The 15091-nt window shown below is 41.1% G+C and overlaps 1 protein-coding gene across 3 annotated transcripts in view; it reads left to right on the top strand.

Annotated features, from left to right (window-relative positions):
• Positions 1 to 15091, top strand: part of USP22 (ubiquitin specific peptidase 22) — a 101363-nt gene that overhangs the window by 63237 nt on the left and 23035 nt on the right. For all 3 annotated transcript variants that reach the window (XM_083413581.1, XM_083413582.1, XM_083413583.1), the window contains one exon: positions 11273 to 11442. In XM_083413581.1, the coding sequence (XP_083269707.1) occupies positions 11273 to 11442 (170 nt within the window). The remainder of the gene's footprint in view (positions 1 to 11272; positions 11443 to 15091) is intronic.

The following is a 15091-nucleotide window of genomic DNA, read 5'->3' as shown; positions in this document are numbered from 1 at the left end:
CCAACTTGAGAAACCAAGGGTCAGGTCTGACAGTGGATGGCTCCAGGTTCTACTTCAAATATGCTTTTCTCTGGATATGAATTTCATAGATGAATTCCCTACCTCCTTTTCCAGTTTAGATCGATGTATTTTATAAAACAGAATAATATGGTGTTGTAAACCATAGATGTTTTGGATGATACATTAAGTTGCCGTCTGAAACAGTCACTCCTTGTAACCTCATTCAATATGAGAAGACAAGACAAACCATTCTGGCCCCGTGGAAGGAAAAGCAACGTGTTTATACAAATAAGTGACAATAGGCGAAAAAACAGAAAGCAGCCACCACACCCAGGCAGCTTCAGAGAAAAAGAAGAGCTCTGTACCAGGAAGAATTTTGAATCATGTAATATTCTCTATACTAGCAGGTTGGAGCATATAGGTAGCATTGTGGAAACAAGCAAAATGGTTCCATGGAAGTATCAGATAGACCTGTCAGTAAAAGAAGCAAGCTAGTACATAGTCTGAACGCAGCAATAATTAGGAACTAGCTCATCAGTCCTGTTCAGATGGCAGCATAGAAGAACACGCTCTTTCTGGAGTTGAGGAGGAGGAGGATTTGGGATTTTCCTGCAGCCCACCCCCATTCCCATTGTTGTTAAGGGTAGTGGGGACCCTTTCCTCTCCCCAACTTTGCACCACACTTTCCAATGCATATTGGCCTCACTTGACTGTGGTAGCTGAGGTATAGAGTGAGGCCATGTCTGGGAGGGAGTGATTAAGTTGCTGTTTGTATGATATAGCCCTAAATGGAGGTGGGTGAAAGAGATAGTTGTAAATTATGTTTAATGCTGCTAGGGATTTTTGTCGACCAGACATACGCTTTGCAACAAATGGTTGGCTGGGGATTAGCTGTGTTATCTGTATGGTTGGCAGGAACGCTTGAGAATGAGGTTTGTATGTGGGAAATTGCTAAGGATGTATTTGGGAGAGGTTACGGAGGTGAAGGAAGCATGGGTGCAGTTCTTATTTGAGTTATTTTGTTGCTAATAATGCTGTTTTGTGTAGTTTCACTGTATTTTTGTCTTTGATTTTTGTCTGTGACATTTCTAAGTTTTCCTGCTAATCATACTGCTTTAAATGTGTATTTTGTATTTAATCTTAATGTGCAATACTTTATTTTGATAATTCGTAAAGTTCTATTTTATGTTTTAAACTGGATTGTAAACCACTTTGAGATTATTATTTAAATATAAAGCAGTATAGAAATGGATTAAATAAAATAAAGCTAGACATCCAGAAGGCCAACTGGCTCTCTCTTATCTCTCTCTTACCTTGAGTAACACAGGCTCCTCATTCTTTTCCTATAACTGGGGACTCAAGGCAATATGTTTCCCAGTCCCCATTAGCAGGTACAGTGGTACCTCGGGTTAAGAACTTAATTCGTTCTGGAGGTCTGTTCTTAACCTGAAACTGTTCTTAACCTGAGGTACCACTTTAGTTAATGGGGGCTGTCGCTGCGCCGCCACGCAATTTCTGTTCTCATCCTGAAGTAAAGTTCTTCCCAGCGCCAAAGAGGGGGGAAAGTCATTGTGTTGACTCCGCCTTCTAGTTAACCCTTTCTCCCAGTTCCAGTATATTTTGGCGTAGATCTTGCTCATTTTGTGTCATAGTTGTGTTCATCTGTCTGCAGCCACTTACGTCTTATTTGCACATGTACGTATCCTTGTAGGTGAGGCCACCTGCCAACTCAAGACTGGCTTGGAAGTGCCCGATTTCTAGCAACAGGCACTTTTTCAGACCTTTGTATCTTTTGACATGCCTTTTTGGCTTTCGGGGTGGTTACTTCTGGCCCTGTTGTGGAAGGGTTTGTCTCCATCTAGCTTTCTTGGTAACAAAATGTTCTAGCACTTCAGTTGTGATTCTGAACTAACCCTTTGCCTTGAAGAGTGACTCCTGTGCTCAGATTTCCTTGAGCATCTTGTGGGTTCTTTGTGAAGCACTTTACAGTGATCAGTGTTTTCAGTGCCACTTGAAGTTCTTAATAATCACCTAAGTATTCCCTCCCTAAATAAGTGCCTTGTTGCTGCTTGTTGTCAGAGAAAGGACTGGATTACCCTAATTACCTCTGCATTGACCCTGCCATTATTCCTAACCTTGCTACTGCCAATTGCACACTATCAGGATAAAGGAACTAGCCACGAATCTCTCTCTGCTCTCTTTGCTCTAGTTTCAGTGTAATAATAGAAGCACAACATATTCCTCAACTATTATTGCACATTTAATATTTTAACCTGATTTTTTTTCCAGGGGCAAGTCATTATTTGTTTGTGTTTCTACCAAAACGGTTCCCTCTGTCAAAGCTTGCAGACTCCCCACTCATCTTTGCAGAGGTTTTTAAAACCAGTATCAACCCTCTCAGTCCCAGTGTTAGAAAATCGTCAATAAAAAAGCAAAGCACCAAATTGTACTTTAAACCTAGGTTATGGTTGCCACAATGGAATGCCTCATTTTTTGCAATGAGATTTTTTATTATTATTAATTTCATTTCTATACCGCTTTATATTTTAAAGAAAAGAATTCAAAAGCAGCTTAGAACAAATGAAAACATCAAATAAAACAATCCCGAATAAAACAAATTCAAGCCTCCTGGAAATTATTTCACATCCTTCTCTAAGTGACATTTTGCTTTCCACTTACTTATTTACCTGCTTAATTTATAGAGCTGCCCCATAGCAGAAGTATTCTAGGAAGCCAGTGTGGTGTAGTGGTTAGAATGTCGGACTTGGACCTGGGGGATCAGGGTTCAAATCCCCACTTAGTCATGATGCCCCTGAGTGACCTTGGGCCAGTCACAGCCTCCTAATCTACCTCACAGGGTCGTTGTAGGGATGTAACTGAGGAAGGGGGTGAACCATGTACTTCTTGGAGAAAAAGGTGCACTATAAATGCAATAAATAAGCAGTTCTGTTTACGTGCTTAAGAAAGCTGGAGGGAGCAGGCAGAGGGAGATGTCAGTTGCCAATCTGGCATCCAGAGATCACCATATGGTCGCAAACTGTGGAACTGTGACAGTCGCAAAACGCATTGGCACCTGGGGGATTTCTAACACTGGCTGTAGCTTAGTGGCATAGCACACAATTTGTACGCTGAAGATCCCAGTTTCAAACTGAATCATCTCTAACCAGTGTGCTTACAGGCTTCCTTGCAATATTACATGGATTTTGGGGGCACCTTTGATTTGCAAAGGCCAGCATGGTTCTGGAATGGCAGCACTGCAAGGAATCCTGGGTCCTGTCTCTTGAATTGCATGCTGCATCCTCATCTCCTGGCTATCCGAGACAAAAAATGCAAATCCTGTGCCCTTGGTGGCCATCAGGAATGCTTCTGAAGCACGGAGGCATGGAATGGAGCCTTAAATACTTGGGGTATACTTTTTATTTCTCAGATTTACTGAGGAAGGTGAAGAAGCTTATTCTTTTACACATTTTTTTGTTGCGAACAGCCTAAGCAACGTTATGAAACCGTGTTGTCTAGCTGACTGCTTTTGCAGGCTCACCCTGCTGTGCCTTTAGTCCAGTGCTGTTAAACTGCCTTGGGATTGATTTTAAATGAAGGCGCACAGTTAGATGCAAGGTCACTGCAGAGCTCCTCTAGTATTGATTTACAATGCTGCTGAGGGCTGCAAACTTTAACTGTCTCCACTGTTTCTAGCAGAAGGCTTTGTATGGGCTGGAATAAGGGAACTTAATGCCTGCTGTATCTCCAAGCCACTTTCTACAGATTTTAGGACCTTTAATATTTTATCAGCCAAAGTGTGACCATCTTTTTAGCCTTGTTGCATTGTTGCGAAGAATAGTAGAGTTGTTCATTACTTCATTCAATTGTGTACCTTATTGGTAAAGGTTGATTAAGGCCAGTGGTGGTTGTAAAACGTAAAGGTAAAGGGACCCCTGACCATTAGGTCCAGCTGTGACCGACTCTGTGGTTGCAGCAGTCATCTCACTTTATTGGCCGAGGGAGCCGGCGTACAGCTTCCGGGTCATGTGGCCAGCATGACTAAGCTGCTTCTGGCGAACCAGAGCAGTGCACGGAAACGTCGTTTACCTTCCCGCTGAAGTGGTGCCTGTTTATCTACTAGCACTTTGATGTGCTTTCGAACTGCTAGGTTGGCAGGAGTAGGGACCGAGCAACGGGAGCTCACCCCGTCGTGGGGATTCGAACCACCGACCTTCTGATCGGCAAGTCCTAGGCTCTGTGGTTTAACCCACAGCGCCACCTGCGTCCCTAGTGGTGGTTGTAGTGATTAAGAAAAACCTGTGACCCCCACAGCTCACTTCCAGTTGTTCATGATGACTTAACCATGGTTAAACATCAGGTCTGTACTGTAACCAAGGAAGAAGAAGGTGAAAATGTCTGCCCACAAAAGAGAAATACGGAGGCAATGCATTGGTGGATTTCTTGTGTGATTGTGGATATCAGTGAACAAGGAGCTGTCCAAAATGCTTTATACCTACCAGTCTGAATATAGCTGTTCTTGCTCTCCTCTGATTCATGTTGCCATGTAATGTCTATATGTTTGGATGTCATGCCAATTCTGAGTGTTATTTAAACAGAATAATGCAGAGGAGAAAGAATAAAATTGATTGAACACAAAGGGAATTAGTAATGTAATGTTATATTTTGTCAGGGCCTTATGCACCAAAGTCAGCTGTGAAATTATTTTTTACAATAGGTCTTATTGTCCATAATACAGTCCTAAATTGTATAAACCCATGAGAAACTTATGTGCTAATTACTATTCTAACATGGACTGTAGTTTTTCGGGAACATTTTAAAGTCTAAACTGTTTACCCGGGATGCACAAAGTTTGGCTGACCTTGGTATCCAGCCAAAATTCAGGTTGCCATGACCCCGAGGGCAAAGTTTTGTCTTTGGCATAATGATCTTTGACGGTGCTGTAAAGCACAGTGTGAGCTCACCAGCATGACAAGTGAATTTGTGGACCCAAATCTTTATAAACAAAAAAATGATTGTTGAGAAATAGCATTATATGCATGAGGAATTTTTATAAAACAGCATACCCATTTTTTGTTCAATTTATTTCAATTAAAACCCATGGACGCGTTCCCCTCCCCTTGCTATTTTGTACTCAGGACTGTGCCAGGGAGATGTCATGTTTTGTACTTACTGCCCTGCTTATCTCAACTATGGGAAATTTATGAAACTGGGCATACTTGCAAAAGTGGAGCAAAAAGGTGCTGTTAATAAGGTAAACAGACCTATAATTACAGCCTTTAGTACATCACTAAATACACCTTGCATTCCCTGGAGGAAATAGCTTGAGCTTTTTAAGTCTCTGGACTGATGGTCCTGTGTGAAACTAAACAAATAATGAATTTGTAGAGGTAGCCATAATTCAAGGGCTGGAGTATCTCCATTGTATACAAAAGGTCCTAGGTCCAGTCCCCAGCTGGCAGAACTTGGAAAGTCCACTGCCGTGAGTCACCGTGAGTCAGAGTAGATAGTAATGACTTGGATAGACCAGTGGTCTGATTTGGTGTATGGCTGAAACTTTTGAATCCTTTACAGAAGCACAGAATTGCATCTTGCCAACAAGTGAATGATGTATTCAGGTGACTAAAAATGATGCTCTTCCAGATTATTGCATGAATAACTCCATAAATCAAAACATTTACAGATACATGGTAATTAATTTACAACTGCAGAGATGCACACAGGCACCAGCAAGCATTTTGTTGGAGACCAGCCCTGATAGTGTATAAAGAAATGGAAATGGTAAGCAGTCATTACTCTGCTGTGGAATCATATTGGATGGACTACAAGTGGTGGTGATGATTGGACTTGAACCAGACTGCCATAAAACATGTACCTGTCTTCAGTGTGTTAAGTGATCTATTGCCAGCTAAAATAAGGTAGCAAAGGTGAATGAGCAGGCACTTATGTGACTTTATTATAGTCAGCTATAGCCCAGATTTTGAAACCTGATTTTCCTGAACTAGCTTTGAAATCTGAGAACAGAAGTCTTTCAGTTTTAAGGTGCATTGAATACTCTTCCCAGGATTATGTATTGTGAAAAAGTGTTTTCTAACATTGATGGCTTCCTCTTTTTGCATACTTGGGGGACAACCTAGGGACATAGAAATGTATTAGTTTGTGAACTAATTGGGTGGAATTCAGCATCACACTATTTACTGTATTTTTTGCTCTATAAGACGCACCAGACCACAAGACGCACCTAGTTTTTGGAGGAGGAAAACAAGAAAAAAAATATTCTGAATCCCAGAAGCCAGAACAGCAAGAGGGATCGCTGCGCAGTGAAAGCAGCAATCCCTCTTGCTGTTCTGGCTTCTGAGATAGCTTCACAGCCTGCATTCGTTCCATAAGACGCACACACAATTCCCCTTACTTTTTAGGAGGGAAAAAGTGAGTCTTATAGAGCAAAAAATACGGTAAATTGTTTTTCCAATGCAAGTATTTCTGCTTGCCAGACAGAATTATCTCCCCTCTCTTCCCCCTGTACACTGTTCTGGTGGGGGGGGGGGAGTTCTGATTCCCACCAGCCAATTCGGGAGGAAGCCCCGGTTGTGCCGGCATAACTGGTTTTTCTGGCTCCCATTTAGCACAGCTATTCAGTTGAATCCAGCCCATAGAAATGGTTTAAGCCCTGATCATAACCCACTCAGTGCCTTCCACTACCTGCACAGAATGTTTCCAGCCCTCTTAGCATCACTACAGATACCTGTGACTGAGAGCAACGGCAGCAAACAAAGATGGACTTCTTCATAACTTGCATCTGGAATTACAGTTTCCAGTTATGGCACTCTCATGGGTGGTGTACAGCAAGCATATTTAGATGGTTTTGTCTACTCAGGCTGCAGGGGACATCAAACATCATCTTTAAAATCCTCTGACGGTTACTGTGATAGGTGCACAGTGTGGTTAGTTTAATGGCGTAAGTATATTGCACAGACCGGTGCTGCACCAACACACACTTGCATTTTGTTTAATCACCAAGTTTTGCTTTGGCTTCCTTCCTTTCTGCTTCAGGAGTTCTATGTAGGGAGAGTTTCTGCCATTCCCGCTACTGGCTGCCAGCATGAATGTTGACTGTATTTCATCCCCAAGGTAAGGATGGTAGTCATTTTAAGAAGTCAGTTGTTCTGCTGTGTAATATTAAACTTAACTGAATATATGTTTTCTTCTCAGATGAGGTTTCAAAGTGTGTGCTGTACCTCCTCCACTTACTGATTCCCTATTGTAATCCAGGTTTGAACTCGTCCCCAAGTAAGTTCAAGATTTAGGGTAGTATCCAACATTAGTCATGCTCTGAACAGACTCATTGAAATGAATGGAAATTGTCAACTTAGTTCCATTACTTTCAGTGGGTTTACTTAGAACAGCTTAGTTGGATACAACCTTTAATTCTAGATTCTTCTTTAAATATGAACTGATGAGATAAGATGGTGTCTAAAGCTTCTACTGTTTTTGTGTGTGTTACAGGCTACATTGTGACCAGTCTATCGGACTGCCATGTGACCACAAGAACCTCCATCAGAACCCTAGGTTCCTCCCTGCCATCCAACAAACAAACAAACAAAAATGAACACCAGAAGAACTTCTGAAAGCAGGTCAACCGTTGCCACGGCGATCAGATTGTAACTGTGGACCTTCTATCACAGCATGTTTGAAGCAATGCATTTCAGTGGACAGCAGCAGAGCCTAGATCTAGGTGGCCTTCACTGAAACAGCAGCTAAGCCATGGATTCATCGTGTGGCATCTTGGGCACATCTGTATTTCTTAGGGTTAACTTATTATGCTGTAACTGAATAATAACACAGGCGGCGAACATTTTGTGCAGGGGTTCCGTTCCTAGCCCCGTGAGCATCGGCAGGGCGCAAATAAGCCTGCCCCGCCCTGTTAATGTCCCTGTTCCGCTTTCTTCTGGGTCCGAAAGGACCTGCACATTGGCAGTCGCTTGTTGGGGCGGGGACAAAAGTGTTGCCGCCTTTTGTGCCTTCCCTCACAAAGTTATTGTGAGAATTTAAAAAAATAATGAATATTATGAACTTACATTAGATGTGGGGCAAACTAAACGTGTACATTTTAATGAAATGATACCAAGGAGATCAACCAGTACTAAAGCAGATGTAGCCACCATCATGTATAATAAAACAATGTTCAATAAATATGTGCCAAAAACTATCTGTACAAGCTTTACTTAAGAACACTTTACAACACTTCAAAATACGTAAGAAATACATTTTATATTAAGCCTTTGCTCCAATATTCTTCTGTACAGTACTGTGTTTGTTTGTGTAATCATGGGAAATGACTTGTCAAGGGAGATTTAGAAATCTTGGTGGTGATAAATGAAAGTGGGCTTGTGGTTTCTTGAAACTCAACTTTAGTCTTGTCTTATTTTTAAGCGCTTATGGAGAAAACATGTAAATGTGTGCTGTTTCCTGAGTACCGAAAATATGATGATTTCATGGGCTTTCAGACACGCATAAAACATGCTTTTTCTCTCTCTCACCCCAAGGTTGGCCTTATTTGACTTTTAACCTACAGTCCTCTTGCACATCATGCCATCACTTCCTGTTTCTTGAAGCTGCTGTTTCTAATTTGCCCTTTTCTCCTTTGGAAGAACAAGATTAGGGCAGAAGATGCTATAAAAACAGGAAGTGATTAAGCCATTCTAATACAGTATGGCAGAGAGGGAAAAGCACAGGCTCTGAAGCCTCACTGTCTTTGTAGGTGGGTCATAGGAGCCTGGATTGTTGTGCTGTTGCCACATACCACATACGCACAAAGGCCTAGCTACCTCTAGCAAAGGCTGGGAGAATGTGGATAGGGTTTACACTGACTTTCTCATTTTGCATCAATCATTTGGTTTGTATGTCCTTTTTACTACTCCTGCAAATGCGCCAGATTTGGATAAATATTTTTTTATTGGCTTGTTTATTTTCTGGTTGAAGAATTTGGATTTGTTACAGAAATAGAATTCTGCAATATTGCCTTCCCCCAGCTCTTTTTATTAGATAAAACTTGTTGTACTAGACAGTTCTCTTCTTCACACCCTTCATAAATTTACTTGTTTGTGCATGCGTGCAGAGATTTTTCTTTGCTATATACTATACCTCGGACCTTCCTTGTTTCAAAGGCACACAACACACATGAACTAAAATATACCTGCATTTGCAATGTATGTACCATAAACCACAGTGAAGAATAAACCGTTGTACAAGAGGTTATACTAGTACCGGGAAAGAGGGGGAGAGAGAGAGAGGTGATGGCTGGTCTTTGGGGATGAACTAGTGTCTCGTCAGTTAGGTTGGAGAGGAGGGCAATATTCTGCGAATGGCAATGATTTGCGGAAGATTTGAGCATCCTTCGACTGATGCTCTGTATACAATCCAGCACAGTGATTTGCTGTCTTCAGTCTGCAGTAACCTAGCAACAAAGCTACACACCCTCCTTGTGAAGAAAGCTAAAGGGCTCTTCAAACACATTATTGTGTATTGCAAGAGCCTTTAGTATTTTGAACAATCTCAGCAGTGCTATCACATTGTATCCTCGTGGGCTGGTAGACATTTGTGAACCTGCAGCATCATAATCTCCACTCTAGAAGCAAAAACTAAGCTCACCAGAGCTGTTGCATTACGTAAGCAATGATTGTCAATTCAACGTGGAGGCATTAGCCAGAGTTCTTGCAGTACTTTGATCAATAGTTCAAAATAAATAGAATTGACACAGATAAAATAATACATAAAGTTGTATGACAGAGAAATTGTTGTTCGTTTTTTCTTCCTTCCTTCCTTCTTAAAGAGCGAGTTGTAGATAGAGATGAAATCCAAACACACCATTCCCTTCGTTATATGGGTACCCGCTTCCCTTTCTTGAAACTTTCTGGGTATCACAGGACAGAGGCAGTCGGAGGGCAAAGTTCTGGATTTGAATTTATCTCTCTTTGATACCCTGCCTCTTAACCCAACTGCCAGGTAAAGGAATGCACTTCCACACTAGAGAAGATAGCAAGTTCCATTTCTCAACCACAACTGTTCACAACTGAATATTGCCACGGTCCTTTTCAACGTCACTAATATTTAGCAATTCTTATTCCAGTGTTTGGTTCTCAGAATCCTTTTAAAAAAGCAGAACAAGTGAATATATGTTTGATATGTTTATGCCAGGATTTGACATCCACTTGGTGATCTCCATTTCTATAAGCATGGCTGGATTTACAAGATATGACTGCAGTTCCAAGATACTATTGGGTGTAATCCACTGCCCACATCACCTACTCCACAATAAGCCAGTGGATACCTACGGACGCAGTTCAATAACATAATATAGCCTTATGCCTGCAGCCACTGAATGTTTTCGGTGATCCTCTCACGGCAGGAAACTGATACATATTCTTCTAGCAATTCAAGCAGTTTGTAGTTTTACTGTTTTGGGGTTTTTTTGGGTGTTAATGGTGGGAGGGGGCACAACTGCTTCCTGGTGTGTGTGTAAGTGTAAGAAAGAAAGGGGACAGGGTTCTTGAGCCAGGAAGCAGAGCACTGACAAAATTTCAAAAAGCAAACAAACCCATGACTACAATATAAGATGCAATTTGTTCTGCATCAAGTTCATAGTGCTGGTGCTAGTGGGGGTTAAGGATGGGAGCACAGCAATAAGCCTGCTGTAGAACCATGTAGCCTTTCTGCCTCTTCGTAGACTGTCTCCAGCTATTTGTTGAGGGACCAGATCTTCACTTAGCATTATTGTTCACAATGGGTAGCATCCGCTCTTTTGCACAACAGTGAGGGGCAAAGCAAACGTGTACCTGCTTTTTATCAGCCCATTTTTAGCAGGAGAGGCTGTTTCTAGATTAATTAGCCCAGTGCAAGATATAGCTGCAATAATGCTTTTCAGACTTTATAATATTTGAAAGTATTTTGATGTGCATAACTGTGCGTGTAGCCGTGATACATGAGGCATACACATTTTGTGAAATGTTTTGTTTTATATAATTGTCTTGCTTGCTGTATCTCAAAGACTTGATTATAAGAACGTTAAAAGTCACTTTCAAAGAGGAGGAAACGAGCTCTCCCTTGTGGAATGGACCGTATCACTGGATACATCATCAGCCTTGATTCTTAAAAAATCATGATTTGCAGCTGTGTGTTGAATGTGGCGATTTTAAAAATCAATTAACTTAAGCAAACTGCAATTTTGTAAACCAGAACAATTAACAAAATCTCCCCTTTTTGCTTGTTTTAATAGGTCTAAGAGGGCTAATCAATCTTGGGAACACATGTTTTATGAACTGTATTGTCCAAGCACTTACCCACACTCCACTACTGCGAGATTTCTTCCTCTCCGACAGACACAAATGTGAAATGCAAAGCCCCAGCTCATGTCTGGTCTGTGAAATGTCTACACTTTTTCAGGAGGTGAGTCATCCTTTCCGCTTATAACTTGTACATTCACACATTTGTAACACACGACAACATTACTTTTAAAATTTTGGGTTCAGATTAGGTTCTAAGACAAACTGTGGGCTGCTTTAGTTATAGCTGAGAACCTAAACCGTGGTTTAAGCTTTGTAATGTATAATAGGCAAACTGAGGTTTAGAGCTTCATTTTTCTCCCCTCCACACTTAGCTTTATAAGTTCACCCCCTTCTCTATGGTGCGGAAACCTCTTGAGGCTGTGCATCAGTGGCCATTGCTATAGTTTGTCCACTCATTTAACAAACTGGTTAGCACAAATCGTAATTCTTTTTAAAATGTATATTTTATTGAAAGATTTTATTGAAAGATAATACAAGTGCACAGAGTAAGATAAGATGCAAAAAGGAAGAAAAGAAATAGCACCCACGTGGAAAACAAATAGCACAAATCTTAATTCAAAAACGCATTTGAAAACATGATTTGTAATTTTTACTAGCTGATCACAAAGCAGAGTTTGTCAGTTCAGAAATCATGCTAAGCCATATTTTACCATTATTTATTTAAAACATTTCTACTTCTCTCTTCAGCTGAAAAGACTTCCAGAGCAGCTTACACACAATTAACAAAAGCAGGATAGTCCTTGCCTGCAGGCTGGCAATCTAAAAGACATGACATAAAAAGAAAAGGGGATGAGGAGGGAAAAGGAAAAAAGAAATCTTAGGCAAGGCAATAGTTCTTAAAGAGTGGTTCTTACAAATGATGAGATGGAATGAAAGCGTTTCAGGGAGCTGAATTGCCAAATATAGCTGGTCTCAGCAGAGCCTATGAAGTAAACCACCTTCTCATCTCTTGCTGTGCCTGCAGCCTGATAGAATGGCTGCTGCCAGGTGACAATCAAGGGAGTGAATGCCAAATGGAGCTGTTCTGTTCTGTTGTCTGTCTATTGTGGTAGAATGTTAATATGGTTAGAATTGCATAAAAACTGAATAGGGTTTACATTGCAATGAATACTTAGAACATTAAGTATTGTTTCATTAGCTTCTTGCCATAGGAGAGAAATATGAATATTTTTATGAGTGTGCATGTATGTAGATGGTGGGTGATTTAGTCTTCTAATACAAGAATGCTCTGGAAATGTGATGTTTCTTTTCATAGGACATCTTGGTGTACAATTAGAAATGGACTTTTTGCACCTCAGATTGCAGCCCATCCTTAACCATGTCTTTCATATTCAGACATACTGCTTAACCGTGGCTGCTCTTTGTGGCTTCAGTGTGTAGGTACATGCATGGGTTTCTGTGACCGAACAAGGCCTCCTTCAGAAACTTTTAAAGAAGGCTATCTGTAACATAGGGCAGCCTAAACAAATAATAAAAATGTAGAATTTGTTCATCAAGTCAAATGAAACAGGAATCATGTAGTGCCCTTTTCCTGCAGCCTCTTGTCACCAAATAAATTAATTTAGTGGCTTGTTCCCAAGGGAGCTTTAGTTAGTTCGAAATGTTCTTTTTTGACAGTTCATCTCTGAAATAAAGATGTATGAGGAACAAGAATAAATACAAGGATTTGATGGCAGTGTGGAAGACTTTTCGGCTTATTTTCCATCCATATTCGTGTGGTTATGCCAAGAAACTTTGGGGGTACCGGGCAAGATTGTAGGACATTCTTACCTGTAATTAAAATAATTAATTGGCACTGGTGTTAACCACAGTTAAGGTTGATCAGGCTCCCTGCTTCACCATGTTCCTTAGTCAGGTATATCCCTTAACCATGACCAAGGTGAGAAGGTGAAACCCACTCTCCTAAAAGCAGGGCATTTCCACAGCCCTCCACTGCAGTAAATACAGCCACACTGACAAGCAACACACAAGAGAGATAAATGTCCTCTTTAGGCAGCTGCTATTCTGAAAATGGAGACTGGATAAAGATGATAGATGCAAACAGTGATTCCTAAAAGGAAGCTTTGAGAAATTAAGCCTAAGATTGGAGGATAGGATCTTCCAAGGTCTTAATCCTGCTGGGCAGGCTGTACTCTGTAGTTTATATGGTTAGACAGTGTTGGGCTCTTGCTACACACAAGCTTAACCAGGTTATTGTTTGATTACCTTGGGATAAAAATCTTGGTGTACTGTATGTGTGTGTGTTAGCAGTTCTTTGGCACCCATCCACGCTCTCTTTTCACCTTTCATTTGACTCTCTTTTCTAGTATTGAACTGCTTTTCCACATCAAAGAGTAGAATCTATTTTTGCCTCTTTGTCTGCTTACTGTTATTCATTGAAAATATTGTATATGAAGAACCACATCCAAGCTGAAGTCCGGGGGGGGGGGGGGCTAAAGGAATGTAGAGGCACTATTTCTGCACCTACAGGGTGGCTTGTGCTCAGATACAGGTTAGGTACATTTTCATCCTCTGCATGGTAATAGCCAGTGGTTAGCGCGGGCTGCTTCTTAAGATTCCTTTTCATCCTAATGAAGCACTAAATAATATAAAAAGGGTAGCTGCAGTGAAGTAATTATGGAAAGTGCTACTGGGTAGAGTGACCGGATAGTGCCAAGGCTAATTGTAAGAAGTGACAAATTTTATTGCTGCAGTTCCCTGAATTATGTTGTCACAGCAGCAGTGTCAGCAGATTTCAGTTACCACACCCGGGCTCTAGTCCCTTGGTGACATTCTCGTTGGCATCTCAGAGTTGCCTATTGATCCTCTTATGAAAAAAAAGTGCTTGTGCATTGTTGCATTGCTGCAGTGTAGTTTCATGCCAAAAATACGGGTAGCTGTGCAAGAAAACAAACTTCTTAATTGAATTGCATATAAGATTATATACAACAAGCTGTTACTTCCCCATCTATCCCTCTCTAAAGATGGCTGAGCAAGATGTCTACTGCCTGCTATTAGTAGTAGTAGTAGTAGTAGTAGTAATTCAGTTTATATGCTACCCTTTATCCAAAGATCCCAGGCACAACAATAAGAACATAATTTACAGTCCCAGTAATGAACAGAACCACATTCACCACAAGAAAACTTGAATAATGTAGAAAGGTGTGCATGCTGTGTGTCAGTTGCAGTTGTATTAATTTTATGGCTTGAAGGCTGTAAAATGGATGAGGAACCTTTTTGACTGCATGGGCCAGACCCTTATCAGGATTGGCCCTGCAGGCTAAATTTGATAGGTGGTAGGATTGCCCCACATGTCAGTCAGCTGATGTGATGCCAGGTGATTTGACACTTTGAAAGCCCGAAGGCAGCATGGCACATCTAAAGCAGAGTTGTTGTTCTTGTTGTGGTTGTTTTTTAAAAAATACAACAACTTCATTTTACCAGGGGATTCAGTGCAAGCCCTTTCATCATCTTTGTAGATGTTTGCATTGAAACCCCTGCTAAAAATGAAGGAGTTTTGTTCCATTTTAGCAGTGTTACTGTGCAAGACCCTTCCTGATCAAAAAACTGACCTGTACAACCAAACTGAGCAGGGTTTAACCCCAACTCATCAGCTGATGATTGAGATGGGGGTGGTTTGATGCTCCTGCATTGGCTGTGCACAGCATTCTGTCATGGGGCATTGGTGCGCACAGTCAACATAGATTTGAACCCCACACCCCCAAACCATTGGCAGATATCACCCACCCATTGGAGTGATGTCTGCAGTT

The sequence above is a fragment of the Podarcis tiliguerta genome, assembly GCF_965153285.1.
Source record: "Podarcis tiliguerta genome assembly, chromosome: 14".
NCBI classification, from domain to species: Eukaryota; Metazoa; Chordata; class Lepidosauria; order Squamata; family Lacertidae; genus Podarcis; species Podarcis tiliguerta.
The sequence above is the reverse complement of the archived record's forward strand: the minus strand, read 5'-3'. Positions and strand labels throughout refer to the sequence as shown.